The sequence below is a fragment of the Dermacentor albipictus genome, chromosome 4 (genome assembly GCF_038994185.2).
Source record: "Dermacentor albipictus isolate Rhodes 1998 colony chromosome 4, USDA_Dalb.pri_finalv2, whole genome shotgun sequence".
NCBI classification, from domain to species: domain Eukaryota; kingdom Metazoa; phylum Arthropoda; class Arachnida; order Ixodida; family Ixodidae; genus Dermacentor; species Dermacentor albipictus.
This window is the reverse complement of record NC_091824.1, coordinates 158,432,014-158,446,639: the sequence shown is the minus strand read 5'-3', so window position 1 is coordinate 158,446,639 and position 14,626 is coordinate 158,432,014. Positions and strand designations below refer to the sequence as shown.

Below are 14,626 nucleotides of genomic sequence, written 5' to 3'. Positions count from 1 at the left end.
GAGTGTAGGTATATGTGCTGTGTCCTTTTGTTGTATGTATTCTATACATGTGTATACTTTTTTTGTATGCCTTTTAGAGGCGCTTGGGTGCTCTCTTCGAGTGAAATGTTTCACTTTTTTTTTTGGCCACACTTAAAGGATGTGAATAAACCAAAATTGAAACTATTTTATATTTCTGTGCCTTTTATAATAAAATGCTTCCTGCTCAGCATGCTTTCAAGAATAATTTAAGAAAAAGGATGGTCAAATGCAAGGAAAGACTTCCAAAGTACAACCCTTTTATTTGTATTTATTGAATCTTTTTAGGTAGAAATGTGACCGTCGTTCTAAAGAATTTCAGAGCAGGGGAGCCATTAGTAAAAAAAATTTATTACTTTCCTTTCGCTTTTCCATATCTCTGGTAAAGATCAGAGCTTCAATATTTACAAATACATAAATTTATGTTGCACTGTTAAATTCAATGTAATTTCCCTCACACAATCATCATCATCATCATCATCAGCCTGGTTACGCCCACTGCAGGGCAAAGGCCTCTCCCATATTTCTCCAACAACCCTGGTCATCTACTAATTGTGGCCACGCCGTCCCTGCAAACTTCTTAATCTCATCCGCCCACCTAACTTTCTGCCGCCCCCTGCTACGCTTCCCTTCCCTTGGGATCCAGTCCGTAACCCTTAATGACCATCGGTTATCTTCCCTCCTCATTACATGTCCTGCCCATGCCCATTTCTTTTTCTTGATTTCAACTAAGATGTCATTAACTCGCGTTTGTTCCCTGACCCAATCTGCTCTTTTCTTATCCCTTAACGTTACACCTATCATTCTTCTTTCCATAGCTCGTTGTGTCATCCTCAATTTGAGTAGAACTCTTTTCGTAAGCCTCCAGGTTTCTGCCCCGTAGGTGAGTACTGGTAAGACACAGCTATTATACACTTTTCTCTTGAGGGTAATGGCAACCTGCTGTTCATGATCTGAGAATGCCTGCCAAACGCACCCCAGCCCATTCTTATTCTCCTAATTATTTCCGTCTCATGATCCGGATCTGCCGTCACTACCTGTCCCAAGTAGGTGTATTCCCTTACGACTTCCAGTGCCTCGCTGCCTATTGTAAATTGCTGTTGTCTTCCGAGACTGTTAAACATTACTTTAGTTTTCTGCAGATTAATTTTTAGACCCACTCTTCTGCTTTGCCTCTCCAGGTCAGTGAGCATGCATTGCAATTGGTCTCCTGAGTTACTAAGCAAGGCAATATCATCAGCGAATCGCAAGTTACTAAGGTACTCTCCATTAACTTTTATCCCCAATTCTTCCCAATCCAGGTCTCTGAATACCTCCTGTAAACATGCTGTGAATAGCATTGGAGAGATCGTATCTCCCTGCCTGACGCCTTTCTTTATTGGGATTTTGTTGCTTGCTTTATGGAGGACTATGGTGGCTGTGGAGCCGCTATAGATATCTTTCAGTATTTTTACATGCGGCTCGTCTACACCCTGATTCCGTAATGCCTCCATGACTGCTAAGGTTTCGACAGAATCAAACGTTTTCTCGTAATCAATGAAAGCTACATATAGGGGTTGGTTATATTCCGCACATTTCTCTATTACTTGATTGATAGTGTGAATATGATCTATTGTTGAGTAGCCTTTACGGAATCCTGCCTGGTCCTTTGCTTGACAGAAGTCTAAGGTGTTCCTGATTCTATTTGCGATTACCTTAGTAAATAGTTTGTAGGCAACGGACAGTAAGCTGATCGGTCTATAATTTTTCAAGTCTTTGGCGTCTCCTTTCTTATGAATTAGGATTATATTAGCGTTTTTCTAAGATTCCGGTACGCTCGAGGTCATGAGGCATTGCGTATACAGGGTGGCCAGTTTCTCTAGAACAATCTGTCCACCATCCTTCAACAAATCTGCTGTTACCTGATCCTCCCCAGCTGCCTTCCCCTTTTGCATATCTCCCAAGGCTTTCTTTACTTCTTCCGGCATTACCTTTGGGACTTCGAATTCCTCTATACTATTTTCCCTTCCGTTATCGTCGTGGGTGCCACTGGTACTGTATAAATCTCTATAGAACTCCTCAGCCACTCACAATTGGTACCTCCCTCACAATTGGTATCAAAATGACCATTGTAATACCTTGTTTACATGTAAAGCCTAAACTAAATACAAAGGAAAGTCTTCACACTATGGTTCTACTTCAACAGAGAATGTGTAGGAACATGCTTCCATGTGCAAAGGCATGACCAATTAGGAGCTGGATCTACGAAAAATATCACTCCAAAGAATTGCTTGTAATTGGCTCATGAATTGCCTATCATCTTGTATTCTACCATAATTAGCCAGTGTCCAAGCTAATTAATTATTTGCACATTTGAGTTCGGAAAGCTGTGCTTGCTTTCTTGGAAATACCTTCTCACATGTACTCACAGAAGGCCACACTTACAAACCTTTAAGATTTCTGCAAAGTACTGTCCCCCGATGTAGTTGTCAGTCTTGAGGAATATTTCTCGTAGCCTGCTTTCACCGACAGGGTTGTACTTGGTGTTGAACTTGTCGAAGCGATGAAATGTGTTTCGGTCCTGGGCATGGAAAGGTGAAAGATTAATAGAACAAGTCTTATGCATTTCCTTATGCAGTACTGCTAGAGAAAGAAAGTGCATAAGCATTTTTCCTTTATGTAACTCACTGCAGGGAAAATTTTGATGCCCTATTTCTACAGTTTCTAGTCGGGAATGAAACGTGCATGGAAGCCTTATGAAGTGGTATTCACTGCTCAAGAATTCACAAGCGCTTAACTATTGATACTAATTTATTCAGCTTCAGAAAGAAATTGTGACTTATGCTTTCTAAGGCCCAATACAGTTTCATAGGCATGCTTTGCTATCGGCACAAGCAAGCAAACTTACCGCATGAACATCCAGCATGTCGACGCTCAAGTCATAGGCTGTAATGTTCATAGCACTGAAAACCTAGAAGTTGAAAAAGATGGAAACTTAGGAATACATCCATCTTCAAAGAGTTGGTAGGGATGGAATGGTTAAGATGGTTACTCAGAAACAAACATCGATATTGAGCATGCACCAAGCAGAAAAAGCAATAAAAAAATAGGTAAAATCATGCATAACTCAACATAAATGCAAAACCCACAAAAAACCCGGGACATTAATGACAAAAAACATAAAATGGCCTCAAACAGCGTTACAAACAGTGCCATCAAAGAGATCGAGAAGTACAAAGTGGCAGACATATCCAATTTTTTTTTACCAATGAGAAGAGCATAAGATAATGCGAGATAAGCTATCGATCGAGTCATAGCAAAACTGTGTGCAACTAATGGAATCCCAGACATACCACATACAATGTAGAAACAAGGTGTGACAATGTTATATAAGTGCTTGCCAACCTAAATCTACGCTTACATGGCACAATAAGTAACTTGGCTTAAGGGATTCAGACAATATTCGTCACATCATGAATATTGCGTAAGAGAAAGAGCGTTGAAGTGGTTACCAAAAGATAAGCGGAGAATATGAATATATACTGATTTGCTATCTATATTCTGTGGAATTATTTCCTTTCTGATGGTTAGTTGAGAGATGAGCAGCAAAACAGGTAAGAGAAACAGAACAGGCATCTATGCATCTTTCTTTTTTTTTGTACATCTGAACACACATACAAACTGAAGCTTAGAATAACACAACTGAGAGTGACGTCAGAAATTTCATTAAAAAAGATAATAATAATGAAAATGAAGAGGTGCTTGCACATAATTGTCTATTGATGTTTCCACAGAATCTCCAAAATTGACTGAATTGACAATTTAAGGAAGCTAAATTCTAGTAATTATTGGGAGAAATTATTTATTTATATATTCAATACTTTTGTAAATGTTGCTGAAACTAGCAAATAAATAAGAAGAAGATGTTTTAAGAATAAAGTATTACCTTGTGAGCTCCTACCTAAATACATGCAAATGGATAAATTTTTTTCCTTGGCATCCACAGAGCCAGTTTGATGAAGCCTTTTGTATTTAAGAAAAAAAAAAGACTACCGATTGTAGGCAGCAAATTTATTATTTAGACAATCCACCATCTTTGCATAAACTATTGAACACAGCAAAATTTTTGAATACACGCACATGGAGTTTAAAGCTCCAACTTGGCAAATAAGGAGACAGACAGTAACAATAGTAAAATTACACAAGTTGCATCTATTTGGACATCTACAGCAGACAGGAATGGACACATATTTGGAATACATGAATGATCTGCAAATATAGCTTTTTCAAAGCCCATTAAACAATACAATTTCATATCAGCTGTAAACTAAACATTCTTTATTTGTCTGCTTCAAATGCACTAACAGATACAGTTATAACATTTTGATACCTGTTATTGGTGAAGTTATGAATTTGTGCCAAACTTCTTTAAAATTTAACAATGTCAGGCAACTTTTGTTAAAAGATATCTGAGGCTTGCTATCAAAATTCTGCTTGCTACAGTGCGTACAATTTGTAGCTTTCCCTCTTAAAAACCATTTTTATTCAAATACACTCAGAAGTTTGTCTAACAAAAGCATTTCTGCGTTTCACATATACTTCAAAAAGAAAAGAATTGGGCCTAAGCTAAAGCTTCCTTTAGATGCGTAACTGTGAAATTTGGCACCAAAAAAGAAAAGGTTTCAATTCTATCAGCTGAATCTATCGCAGTGTCTAAACAGGACCATTGCAGCATACTATTTTATAATGTATGCCAACCATCACTTTGATTATGAGTTTTACAAAGTCCTATTCACAAATTTAGAACCACGTATTATGTATAAATTTTGTCTGTTCCAGATGCCCTACAGATACTGCTTACATAATCGTTACACATGCTTTCATTGTGGAATTACAGTCGTAAATTTGATGCTCTGAATTTTTGAAAATTTCAAACTTTTTGTCAATATCTGTAGGAAAATTGCGGGCCTGTGGTTTCTACCCTACTGTGCCTAAGCCTAACTGTGATTACAGGGAACACAAAGTGAAACTGTATATGCACTAATGCTCTGGAATATGATAACGATAATTAAGGATATAGCCGAGAGAGCACCCCCCAAACCAACACCTATAACTTGGTTGAAAGGTAAACAAAAACCCGGGGCACTTCGCCGACCAAATAAAGATTTAAAAGAAAAGAAGACGTTCCGGCTCCCACACGGGAGCCTTGTTTTTTTTTCCATTTTTTAAATTATTTTTTTTAACCTGAGAACAAGGCTTCCGTGTGGGAGCCGGAACGTCTTCTTTTCTTTTAAATCTTTATTTGGTCAGCGAAGTGCCCCGGGTTTTTGTTTACCTTTTAACCATGTTTCATCCCGACCAGACGGGCTTCCGTCAAACACTGAACTTCACACCTATAACTGCTGAAAGACCAACTAACTACTATAGAAGCCAACACAAGTGAATGAAGAGTAAATGAAGTTCCTAAGGCAGGCATTCATAATGGGCATTCATCAAGATGAACCAATATTTCCATTCATGATGAAGGGAAAGGAGCAAAAGCAAAAGAAAAGGCAGTGCATGAAAAGTGGGAGGTGGACATCACATCCTCCATAGGATATGTGAATGGCTTGATTAATTAGCCGATGGCATTAGCTGTCTGTGCAATGCCTTTCTTGAACATTTATTATTGTACATTGAAAAAAAAATTGTAATCCACTGCTACAGTGATACCAATGTGCATGGTGCTTTATTGTAGCTGTGGTGCATAATGGCCTGCTATATGGAACTACAGGAAGTATAGTGTGTGTTGAAGTACACATACTCTCAAAGGAGGTCGGTGATGGCTAGCATACTGTCACCACAAGGATTTAAACCAATCCAAGCAAAGAATGTAGCGGTTACACTCTATTGGAATTAATTACAACATGTGTACCTGATCTAGCCCTGACAGCATGAATCAGTGTAATTTCTATTTATAACTACAGCGGTTGATGTGGAACATCCTTTTAAAGTGAAGCTGCAACAAGGTGCCAGTTGGTCATACATTCACAGCATCAGATAAATGCTCTGTGCTGCACAAAATCAAGAGCGCATTAAAAAAAAGGTAGGATACACAGCACACACAACATGAACATACACCACTCTGTGGCGTGTGCGCTCTGTTCCGTATTGAAGTTGCTCTAGGTTTGAGCGAAACAGTGCATTTATCTGATACAATTCATTCCAACTGCAGGCGCAATGTGGACAACGAGCTTAACAGCAAACAAGTGCATGATAGATTTTATTGGAATTTATGATATACGAATGAGAGACAATAGAAACACTCCCACTGTCCTGCCCTCTTCTTGAGAGCCACTGAAAACTGAGCAATGGAAAGGATTCGCTTTTTCCAACTAAATGTCCACTTTCGTGGACAAATCTCACGTAGTAAGGATTAACTGCTTCGCATGCTTATACAGCAAAATAAAGTGAAGAGACAGGTTCTGTTCTTTGTGCTGTGTTTTGGAGAACGCACCAACTTTGCTAGCTGTTCGTTCTTTCCAGCTGAATTCTGCCACTCTAAACAACTCGATCACATTGGTGGTATCCTACAGTTAGTGGGATACAGTAGAAACATTCAGCATGCAAGGAGTTTAATACACAACAACATGAGTCCTCCCAGCCAAGGACAAGTGCACTAATGAACTAGGCTGAATTAGAATACTGTATTCTGTCAATAATGCCTAGGCAGGGGTGACTTGTAGCTTGTACCATATTGTACCTTATATTATCTATTCCGATACAGCCGATGACACACAGTAAATGGCACTACATCTGCGATGAATTTACAAGAACAATAAGAATGTCATTCTATAGTCCTATAGCAAACAATCACAAATGCTGTAAAAAGAAAAAAGAAAGATACAGACAAAGCCTGTTAAAAGAACATTGCTTGTTGAAAGCACGCCCCTTCACACAAGGCCTTTATACTACTTGCAAGCACCTACACGTCAGCAATCCTTGATGCTGTTACACCAAAGCTTTTAGTCATTAACTTAACTTGTCAAGTTAACTAGTACTGTTGTAGCTACAGGTGCGATCAGTGTCATGTCTGCCCATCAGGTCATCAAAAAACTCCATTGTAGAACATGTTAAGGGGACTGGATAGTTTTCATGGCTTACTTTCTTTGAATAACCGCAGCTGACTCAGTGCAAGTGACTTTCCAAGAGACAAAAGTGAAGAACAGGGCACTGGCCTCAGGCAAGAGCCTTTGCCTTTAGATACCAGTTGACAGTTAAAGATGTGCATCAAATGTATGATCAATGTGCAACAGTAATCACTATGTTCATGCATAAGCTGCAAGTACTGAAGGACATGCTGAAGAACCCAGTAGGTTGTGCAGTAAGTAAATTTTAATTAACTTGCTGGATTGCAAATTTGACTGCTGTCTTTTCTTTCTTTTTGACTTTGTAACTGAGCAGTTATACAGAAGGTTTAAACTTATCCAAATTTATCCAACACTTATCCAAATTTTATGAAGGAAAAGTCACATTTGACAATTACCAATATAAATACAGTAGACTCCTATTAAGAATACCTCTGTTAGCTAATTCTCTGATAAGTTGAAAACTTCAAGAAACTTCATTTAGTGTTTTTAGGTTCATTGTACTTCTGTTAAGTTAAACTGTTCATAAAGCAAACTAACTTGGAAGGTCCCCTAGTGCTTTCCATTACAAGGAGTCAAGTGTTATTAACGAATATATTACTTATGACATTCGTCTTCTTGCACACACCTAAATGCTGACTCCCATATTTGTGTGTACCGCCAATATTTAATGATATCAAAAGAAAGTTTGTGCCATTACAGGTTCTAAGAGATAAGTGCGCAACTACAACTACCTACAGTACCACCTCAATCCCATTAGTAGTTTTACGCAAGTGTTTTACTTTAGCATGACAGCCATCGCAAAGTGTTAAATACAAGGGACGTTCCAAAAGTAAGTTCTGTCATTTTTTTGAAATAGAAGGTGGTGCACCAGATGAAATCAACAATCGGCATAAGAATCCACGCCCATTGCTGGTTCAACAACGGAAGGAGCATCAGCAGAGGAGGAATGAAGCATGTGCAGAGCGCCGAACAGGAGAGAGCACCAGCGTGCCTGAGGTTATTAGAGTACAAATCACGATGGTAATCAGACTTGTTCTGACAATGTGGTCACCAATGGAAGTGCGTACTGTTATTTGGTATGAATGGGCACCTGTTCTCTGCACTGAAAGCCGCACTCTCATGACATCACTTCCACAACAACGCTGAGATGGAGCAGGCTGTGCGGCAACTCCTTTTATCGCAGGGCACCAAGTATTACCAGAGTGGTTTCTTCAAACTGATTGCACTCTACGACAAATGTCTCAATGTCAGCAACAACTATGTGGAAAAATAGTGCAAGATGCATAGTTCATGATGCCATGGTGTACTTTTTGGGGCAATAAAGTTTCCGTGTGAAAATAAATGACGAAACTTACTTTCGGAATGTCCCTTGTGCTTTAGATATTTCGCAGACGTACCATGGTATAATGAAATCGAAACCATATGTAAGGACTGTTGTTAGCACTACGTCATCATTTAACAACACTGTGCTTTTTCATGAACAGGCACTCTTTTTATTATTTTTTGTAAATACAGTATCTTCAATTGAAGGAGTCATGAGTGTGCACTATGTAAACCAACCAACCAACAGCAATAATTGGAAGTTTTTACCAAAATGATTTTGTAGCTGACTCATCAATTCTCAAAGTGACGACCAGCTCACAAAGCCATGGGTGCATCACAGTAGACAACATTTTGAAGAACTTGTAACTAACATGGCTTCATATTAAATATTGCTAGCTCCTCAAAACATCATGGACTTAACTTTACATGGTAGACCCATGTCAGGCAATGGTTATGACGTCAAGGACTAGAAACAGAATGTGGCCAGTTGTTAGTAAAAGATAAGATGAATGTATTATTAAGCTTGTGCATAACTATGATATGGCAGTCATCAATATGCTCAGTATGCCTCTGAGTTATGTGTATTGGTTTACTGCTAGGGATGAGCTGGCAATAAATGTCATCACATATTCACAGCTCCCGAAACAAAATTTACAATGACAAGCTCAAAACAACGAACATGTCATGTCCTCTATTTCCTACTTATGCTTAGAAAGTACAGACAAACACAAAACCTTAACAAGCTTTCAGCTGTGCCGTAAAAAAACATGCATGACGAATTATGGAGATTCATTCATATTACCTATGCCTTTATGCACACTTCATGACCATATGCAATAAGCACAATGAAAGAAATATTTGAATATAACTTGTAAGTAGCAAAAAATGTTAAAACTTAAGAAAGCGAAATTCAAGAGCAACCTAACTTCCCTACTGTGCTGCTACGAAAGCTCCAGGACTGAAAGCTGTTGGTGCAGCTACACGCAAGCAAGATAATGAAGTTGTGTTTTTCCCTATACGCCTTGTGTGCAGACATTCAAAAGCGAATTTCAACAAGCTATGTTCCCCTAATAAGTTACCAAATCCAACGTAAAAAAAGGTTATACATGTCAACCTCACACATTCATGAACGTGAAAGTGAACCACGTTGTTTAAAAGAGAACAAACTGCTGACTTCGTCCATAAGCGACCTGTCCAAGGCTGGTTGTGACCCACACGTCAGGCCCCGTGGGCACCCAAGCATACACAAACATACACACATAAAAAATATATATATATATGAACCAAGCACAGCCACACTGGCAACTTTCACAAGAACAGGCTGTATGGATACACACCTTTCCATCATCAATTTCCTCATCAAAGCCACGGCTGAAACAGCCATACTAAGGAAGATAAAGAAAATATGCATCAAAAATCTAGGGTGAGCTGGCTGCAAATCAAAAGCCAAACCCATCCCTCTACTGTTTGCTATATATAAGCGATCTTATGGGTGTATGCACTTATTACAGACTCATTTGCAGTTGTGAAAAAGGAAGAAAAAAAACTATTATTATATCAGACACTAAAAACAAAATACTTAAAATAAAGTGGATAGTAAGCTTACAAGAACCGATGACAAGATTTTGTGCAGTACATACACCTGCTAGTGTGTGCTCATCCTTGTTTTTTAACAATCACCCCAAAATATGATCGGTATAAATGATCAGTGGCCACAGTGGCAAAATCAAAACAAACGGCACAGCAGTTTGCAAGTGTTAACAGCAAGAGTGTCAGGTCTTATCTTGACTCTTCAATCGTAGTGCCTAAGAGAAATGCAAGCAAGGTAGGCCAGAAGGGATCACTTTTTAACACTGCAGTGATGGGAATAATGCTCCAATTGCTACAATCTGCTACACTTCATTAAAGCAGCTACATCCATGCTACACATAGGAGAAACTTTTCCAAGACTGCTCCAGGACGAGCCGTCGAGCACAATCTCAGAGGACACAATGAAAAGGATCCGCGGTCAATGCCAGGTGGCGGTCACTCCCACCTTATGCAAAGAGTGCCATTGCATCTCCTGCCATTCATAAAGTCAAACGAGCTAATGGGTCACTGAGATAATCCAATCCAGAACGTGTTAGTGCATGTTCGCAGTTAGCCATTTGGAAACTATGTGCTATAGTTGTGGGTTGTGCATAGTTTAGGATGAATTTTAGTCGAGCCTAGTAATGTACAAACAGCCCATTAGGAGTTGTTGGTGTGTCCCACATGCATACTTCGTATGGAAAAGGGGTTCCTGAACCTACGATGAGCACTTCGCGCGTTCGGCCAGGTTAGCCAGATAACCAGATCCAGCTATGCTCAGCATGGAATTGCTCTATGCAACTGCTACATTTCGGGACACCTGGTGGGATATAACGGAACTGAAATGCAAAATTTGTACGTATCGAAGCTACGCGGCGCATATAGTATTACATCACGTGTCAAATGGCACGATACGATGCTAATGATGATGGCGATGATCTAATGGCATTCCTTTTGAAATGGGATGGTGAAAAACAGTCGCCTAGCCTGCTTGAATTAATCAGGGATGCCAAATATGTTTTTCAGTATATCAATATTTATGAGAAAATGTTCCAAAAGCCAGGGGAACTCATGCTTCAAAGTGTTGTTTTCACTGGCTTTACTTAACGAAAAATAACAAAAACATAGACGTTTCGCCACCTATGCGGGTGGCATCGTCAGTGATGCTACGAAAGCCACCCATGCTACACGTGCCAAGACAGAATTGGTTGATCATTGTTTATCAAAGGGACACATGTTCGATTTTAACAATGTAACCACACTAGCACGGGAACACCGATGGGGCCCAAGAAAGTACGTAGAATCATGGTTCATCCGTTGTAATCAATCTTCATGTAACTCTAACCGTGGCCCCCTGCTGGATGTTTACGGCAGTTTCATAGATAAATAGGATGTATTTCTCATTTGTTGCCATTGTGTACTGACGATGCCACCCGCATAGGTGGCGAAACGTCTATGTTTTTGTTATTTTTCGTTAAGTAAAGCCAGTGAAAACAACACTTTGAAGCAATCAATATTTATACATCTCCATTACCTTCTCTTTCTCCCTCAAGACTTCCCTATCTACCTTGTCCTGCTACCTGTGCAACTGCAACATGAGGTGCCTCCTGGTGTAATAACATACAACTGCAATGCAAAGGGCGCACATATAGACGCCACATGGCACGCATCTCAGATCACAAGGCAAGTGGCACGATAAGATGATAATGATGATGATAATTTATTGGCATCCCCTTTGAAATGCGGCAGAGACATCATCACTTAGCCAGCTTGATTTAACCAGGTACATAATATATTTTCTAGCGTTCCTGTATACATGTCTTTAAATTCTTTTTCTTCCCTGAACATTCTTAACTGTCTTGTACTGCTACCTGTGCATGTACTACATGGTGGCACCCTACCTCGTGTAATAATATGCAACTGCAATGCAAAATGTGCACGCATCGATGCTATGCGGCATGCATGTGACAGTGTGCCTCACATGCTCGGACGCGTTTATAGGACATGCTTTCGCGGAATGCTAGCGAGCGCTGGTGTGGCTCCGTGGGAGAGTAGCTGATTGCCACTTAGCGGGCCCGGGTTCAATCTTGGCGGGAAGTTAGTATTCTTTTTCTCATTCCCGGTGATAGCTGCTACAGACACCAGACACCGGCGGCAGAAGTAGCAGTGGTGGACACCATTGCCAACCAATATGGCTATTGGAATGAGCCTACAACAGCTTACGCTGAAAAATGCTTGAATGGTCATCCCGCATGCAACGCGACTCTATTGCAAAGAGTTTTGTGTGCTTTTGTGCAGCTTGCTTTACCAGTGGCGAAACGCGGGTGTTCTCTTCTCCGAGCATGCTCGTTGACTGAATGTGGCCACGTGATGGTTGTAATTTGTTCACGAATGGTCAGGTATATGGATTATCTTACTTTAGAATAGTCCCAATGATATGTGCCAGTACTCTGGAACCATTTTTGACATACAGGCATAGCTTCTGAGACATTTTTGATTGCTACAATATCTAGTCCAAATCGTCATTTTTCCTGCTAAAAACACTGACAAATGAAAATGGAAACACAGAAGTATGCATGGGCAGGATGCAGTGTTTATCAAAACTTGAACATCACAAAAACAGCTCAAGTCTTCAAGCTGTGATAAATGTGTCTTGTTCTCATTTTCTTGTTCCCATACTTCAAGATGAATCCATAGTGTTGCTCACTAGAGTTCTTGCTTGCAAAGCGTGACAGGTAGCCAGCATCAGAGGCTGACCTGCCCATATTAGGACATCATTGTACTCTCGCATGCTATATCCATGTATTAAACCAGGCTAATAACTTGACACTCTCACTAGTAACCTTTCTTGCAAACTGCAGCATCGCAGAGTATGATTTCACCCCTTTGGTTATCAGTCACTTGGGCCAATTGTTCTTATGGTAGTGAGTACACAATCTATTCTAGTCATTACAAAACTGCCCAGGGCTCTCATTTCATGCTATAACAATGCTCAAAACACATTACCAAGTAGTCACTGAGGAAACGATGTCAAGGAAACAGATGTTAGTTAAGGACAGTGATACTCTAGAGTACATGCATTTTGTGTGCACTTATTTCATTGTTTGTTATACTACAGCGTTAACATTTGACACTTTCTTTCCCTATATATTCTGGTGAGTGAGAGCTATAGTGGTTAATGCCCTGGCACAAAGTGGCACAAACATAGTAATTTCACATTATTACTCTAAGGACTCCATATAACAATTATTGAAACAATCCTACAGAAAAAATTTCAGAGTGTTCACCATGGTTTAGGTGAAGCTCTTGCATGACTAAGATAATTATGTTTCCAAGCACATCAGAGGGCCTCTCAACAGCCAAACTAATAAAACTGAATTGAAATATCCACCTGCTATGTCATAAGTTACCCAAATTTTATGTTACCTGCCATGATTTATCAACTTAGGGTAATAAGACTTAGTTCCTGTAACTAGGTCAATGATAAAGCAGGATGAAGGACTAAGCTTGCACAGGAAACTTGCTTTAATGCATATACTAAGCTCTGGCAACATAAGAACATTAAGGAAAGCATTCTAATCTAAAGCTGTATGCCGAACTTGTATTGGTGCTGTCAAATGAACATCCACAATATAGAAACTTTGAGTGCACTTCAAAACTAAATCTCTGCAGAATGCATCATTAAAAATTAAATTATGGGCTTTTAGGTAACAAAACCACAATTCAATTATGAGGCACACTGTAGCAGGGGACTAAAGAATAATTTGGACAACCAAGGGTTCTTTAAAGCACACGGATGTTCGCGCATCTTGCCACCATCAAAATGCAAAAATACATTATGTAAAATTTATTGCGATGCTCTGCCAAGATTTTAAAAAAAAGAGCCAAAAAACGTACATTAAATGGACTCCTTTCACCCTGAGCTACTTATCAATATTTAGCTTGGTTCACAGATACAAGAATGATTGGATCCATAAAGAGTGGTACTGGTCAACAAATGACATTTACCAAGCATTTTTGGTGCACACAAGTACAACAGAGAGGATGTCTACAATGACATGCAAGGTGAAGGCTTTGCTGTCTAGCAGCACAAAGTGACAAAGTCAAAGCCAGGCATTCAACTCTACCTCAGTGGAATGTGTTTTTTAAATATCTGCCAGGCATGCAGTACAGCTATGGTCATCGAGTACTGTCCGCTTACTGAGGGTTGTTCAGGCTTAATAAAGCTAAACCTGTTTTCAGACATTACATAAGAAATGTCAGTGAGTTATAAGTTTGGCCCATTAGGAACAGTGGTCGTCTTTCACCAACATGAACGGGTCTCAACAAATTCAACCGCAGCACTCAATGAGCATTCAAACTGCGTGTGTGACATTGGTGTTGCATGCCTGTCATGTGCACAAAACTAATGTCTTTTCCAGTGAATGCATTTGTGTTCATGAGGTGCCACTACTGCCGGAAACCGCAACATGACAAACACTGAGGTCACATGCAAAGCCAGCTGCATCACATGAGAAAAAATAATGTTTATTGCCAATCAAATGCTTATTCTGTAAATATTTATTACATTTTTAAACACTGTGTTGACTTTATATTAGAGTTTCAGT

The 14,626-nt window shown here is 39.6% G+C and overlaps 1 protein-coding gene across 12 annotated transcripts in view; it reads right to left on the bottom strand.

Annotated features, from left to right (window-relative positions):
* Window positions 1–14,626, bottom strand: part of AMPdeam (AMP deaminase) — a 132,766-nt gene that overhangs the window by 27,124 nt on the left and 91,016 nt on the right. For 10 of the 12 annotated variants that reach the window (XM_065448916.2, XM_065448920.2, XM_065448921.2 and 7 more), the window contains 3 exons: window positions 9,788–9,835; window positions 2,906–2,968; window positions 2,447–2,578 (listed from right to left, as the gene is read on the bottom strand). In XM_065448916.2, the coding sequence (XP_065304988.1) occupies window positions 2,447–2,578; window positions 2,906–2,968; window positions 9,788–9,835 (243 nt within the window). The remainder of the gene's footprint in view (window positions 1–2,446; window positions 2,579–2,905; window positions 2,969–9,787; window positions 9,836–14,626) is intronic. The other 2 variants (XM_065448922.2, XM_065448915.2) reach the window with 1 other exon arrangement.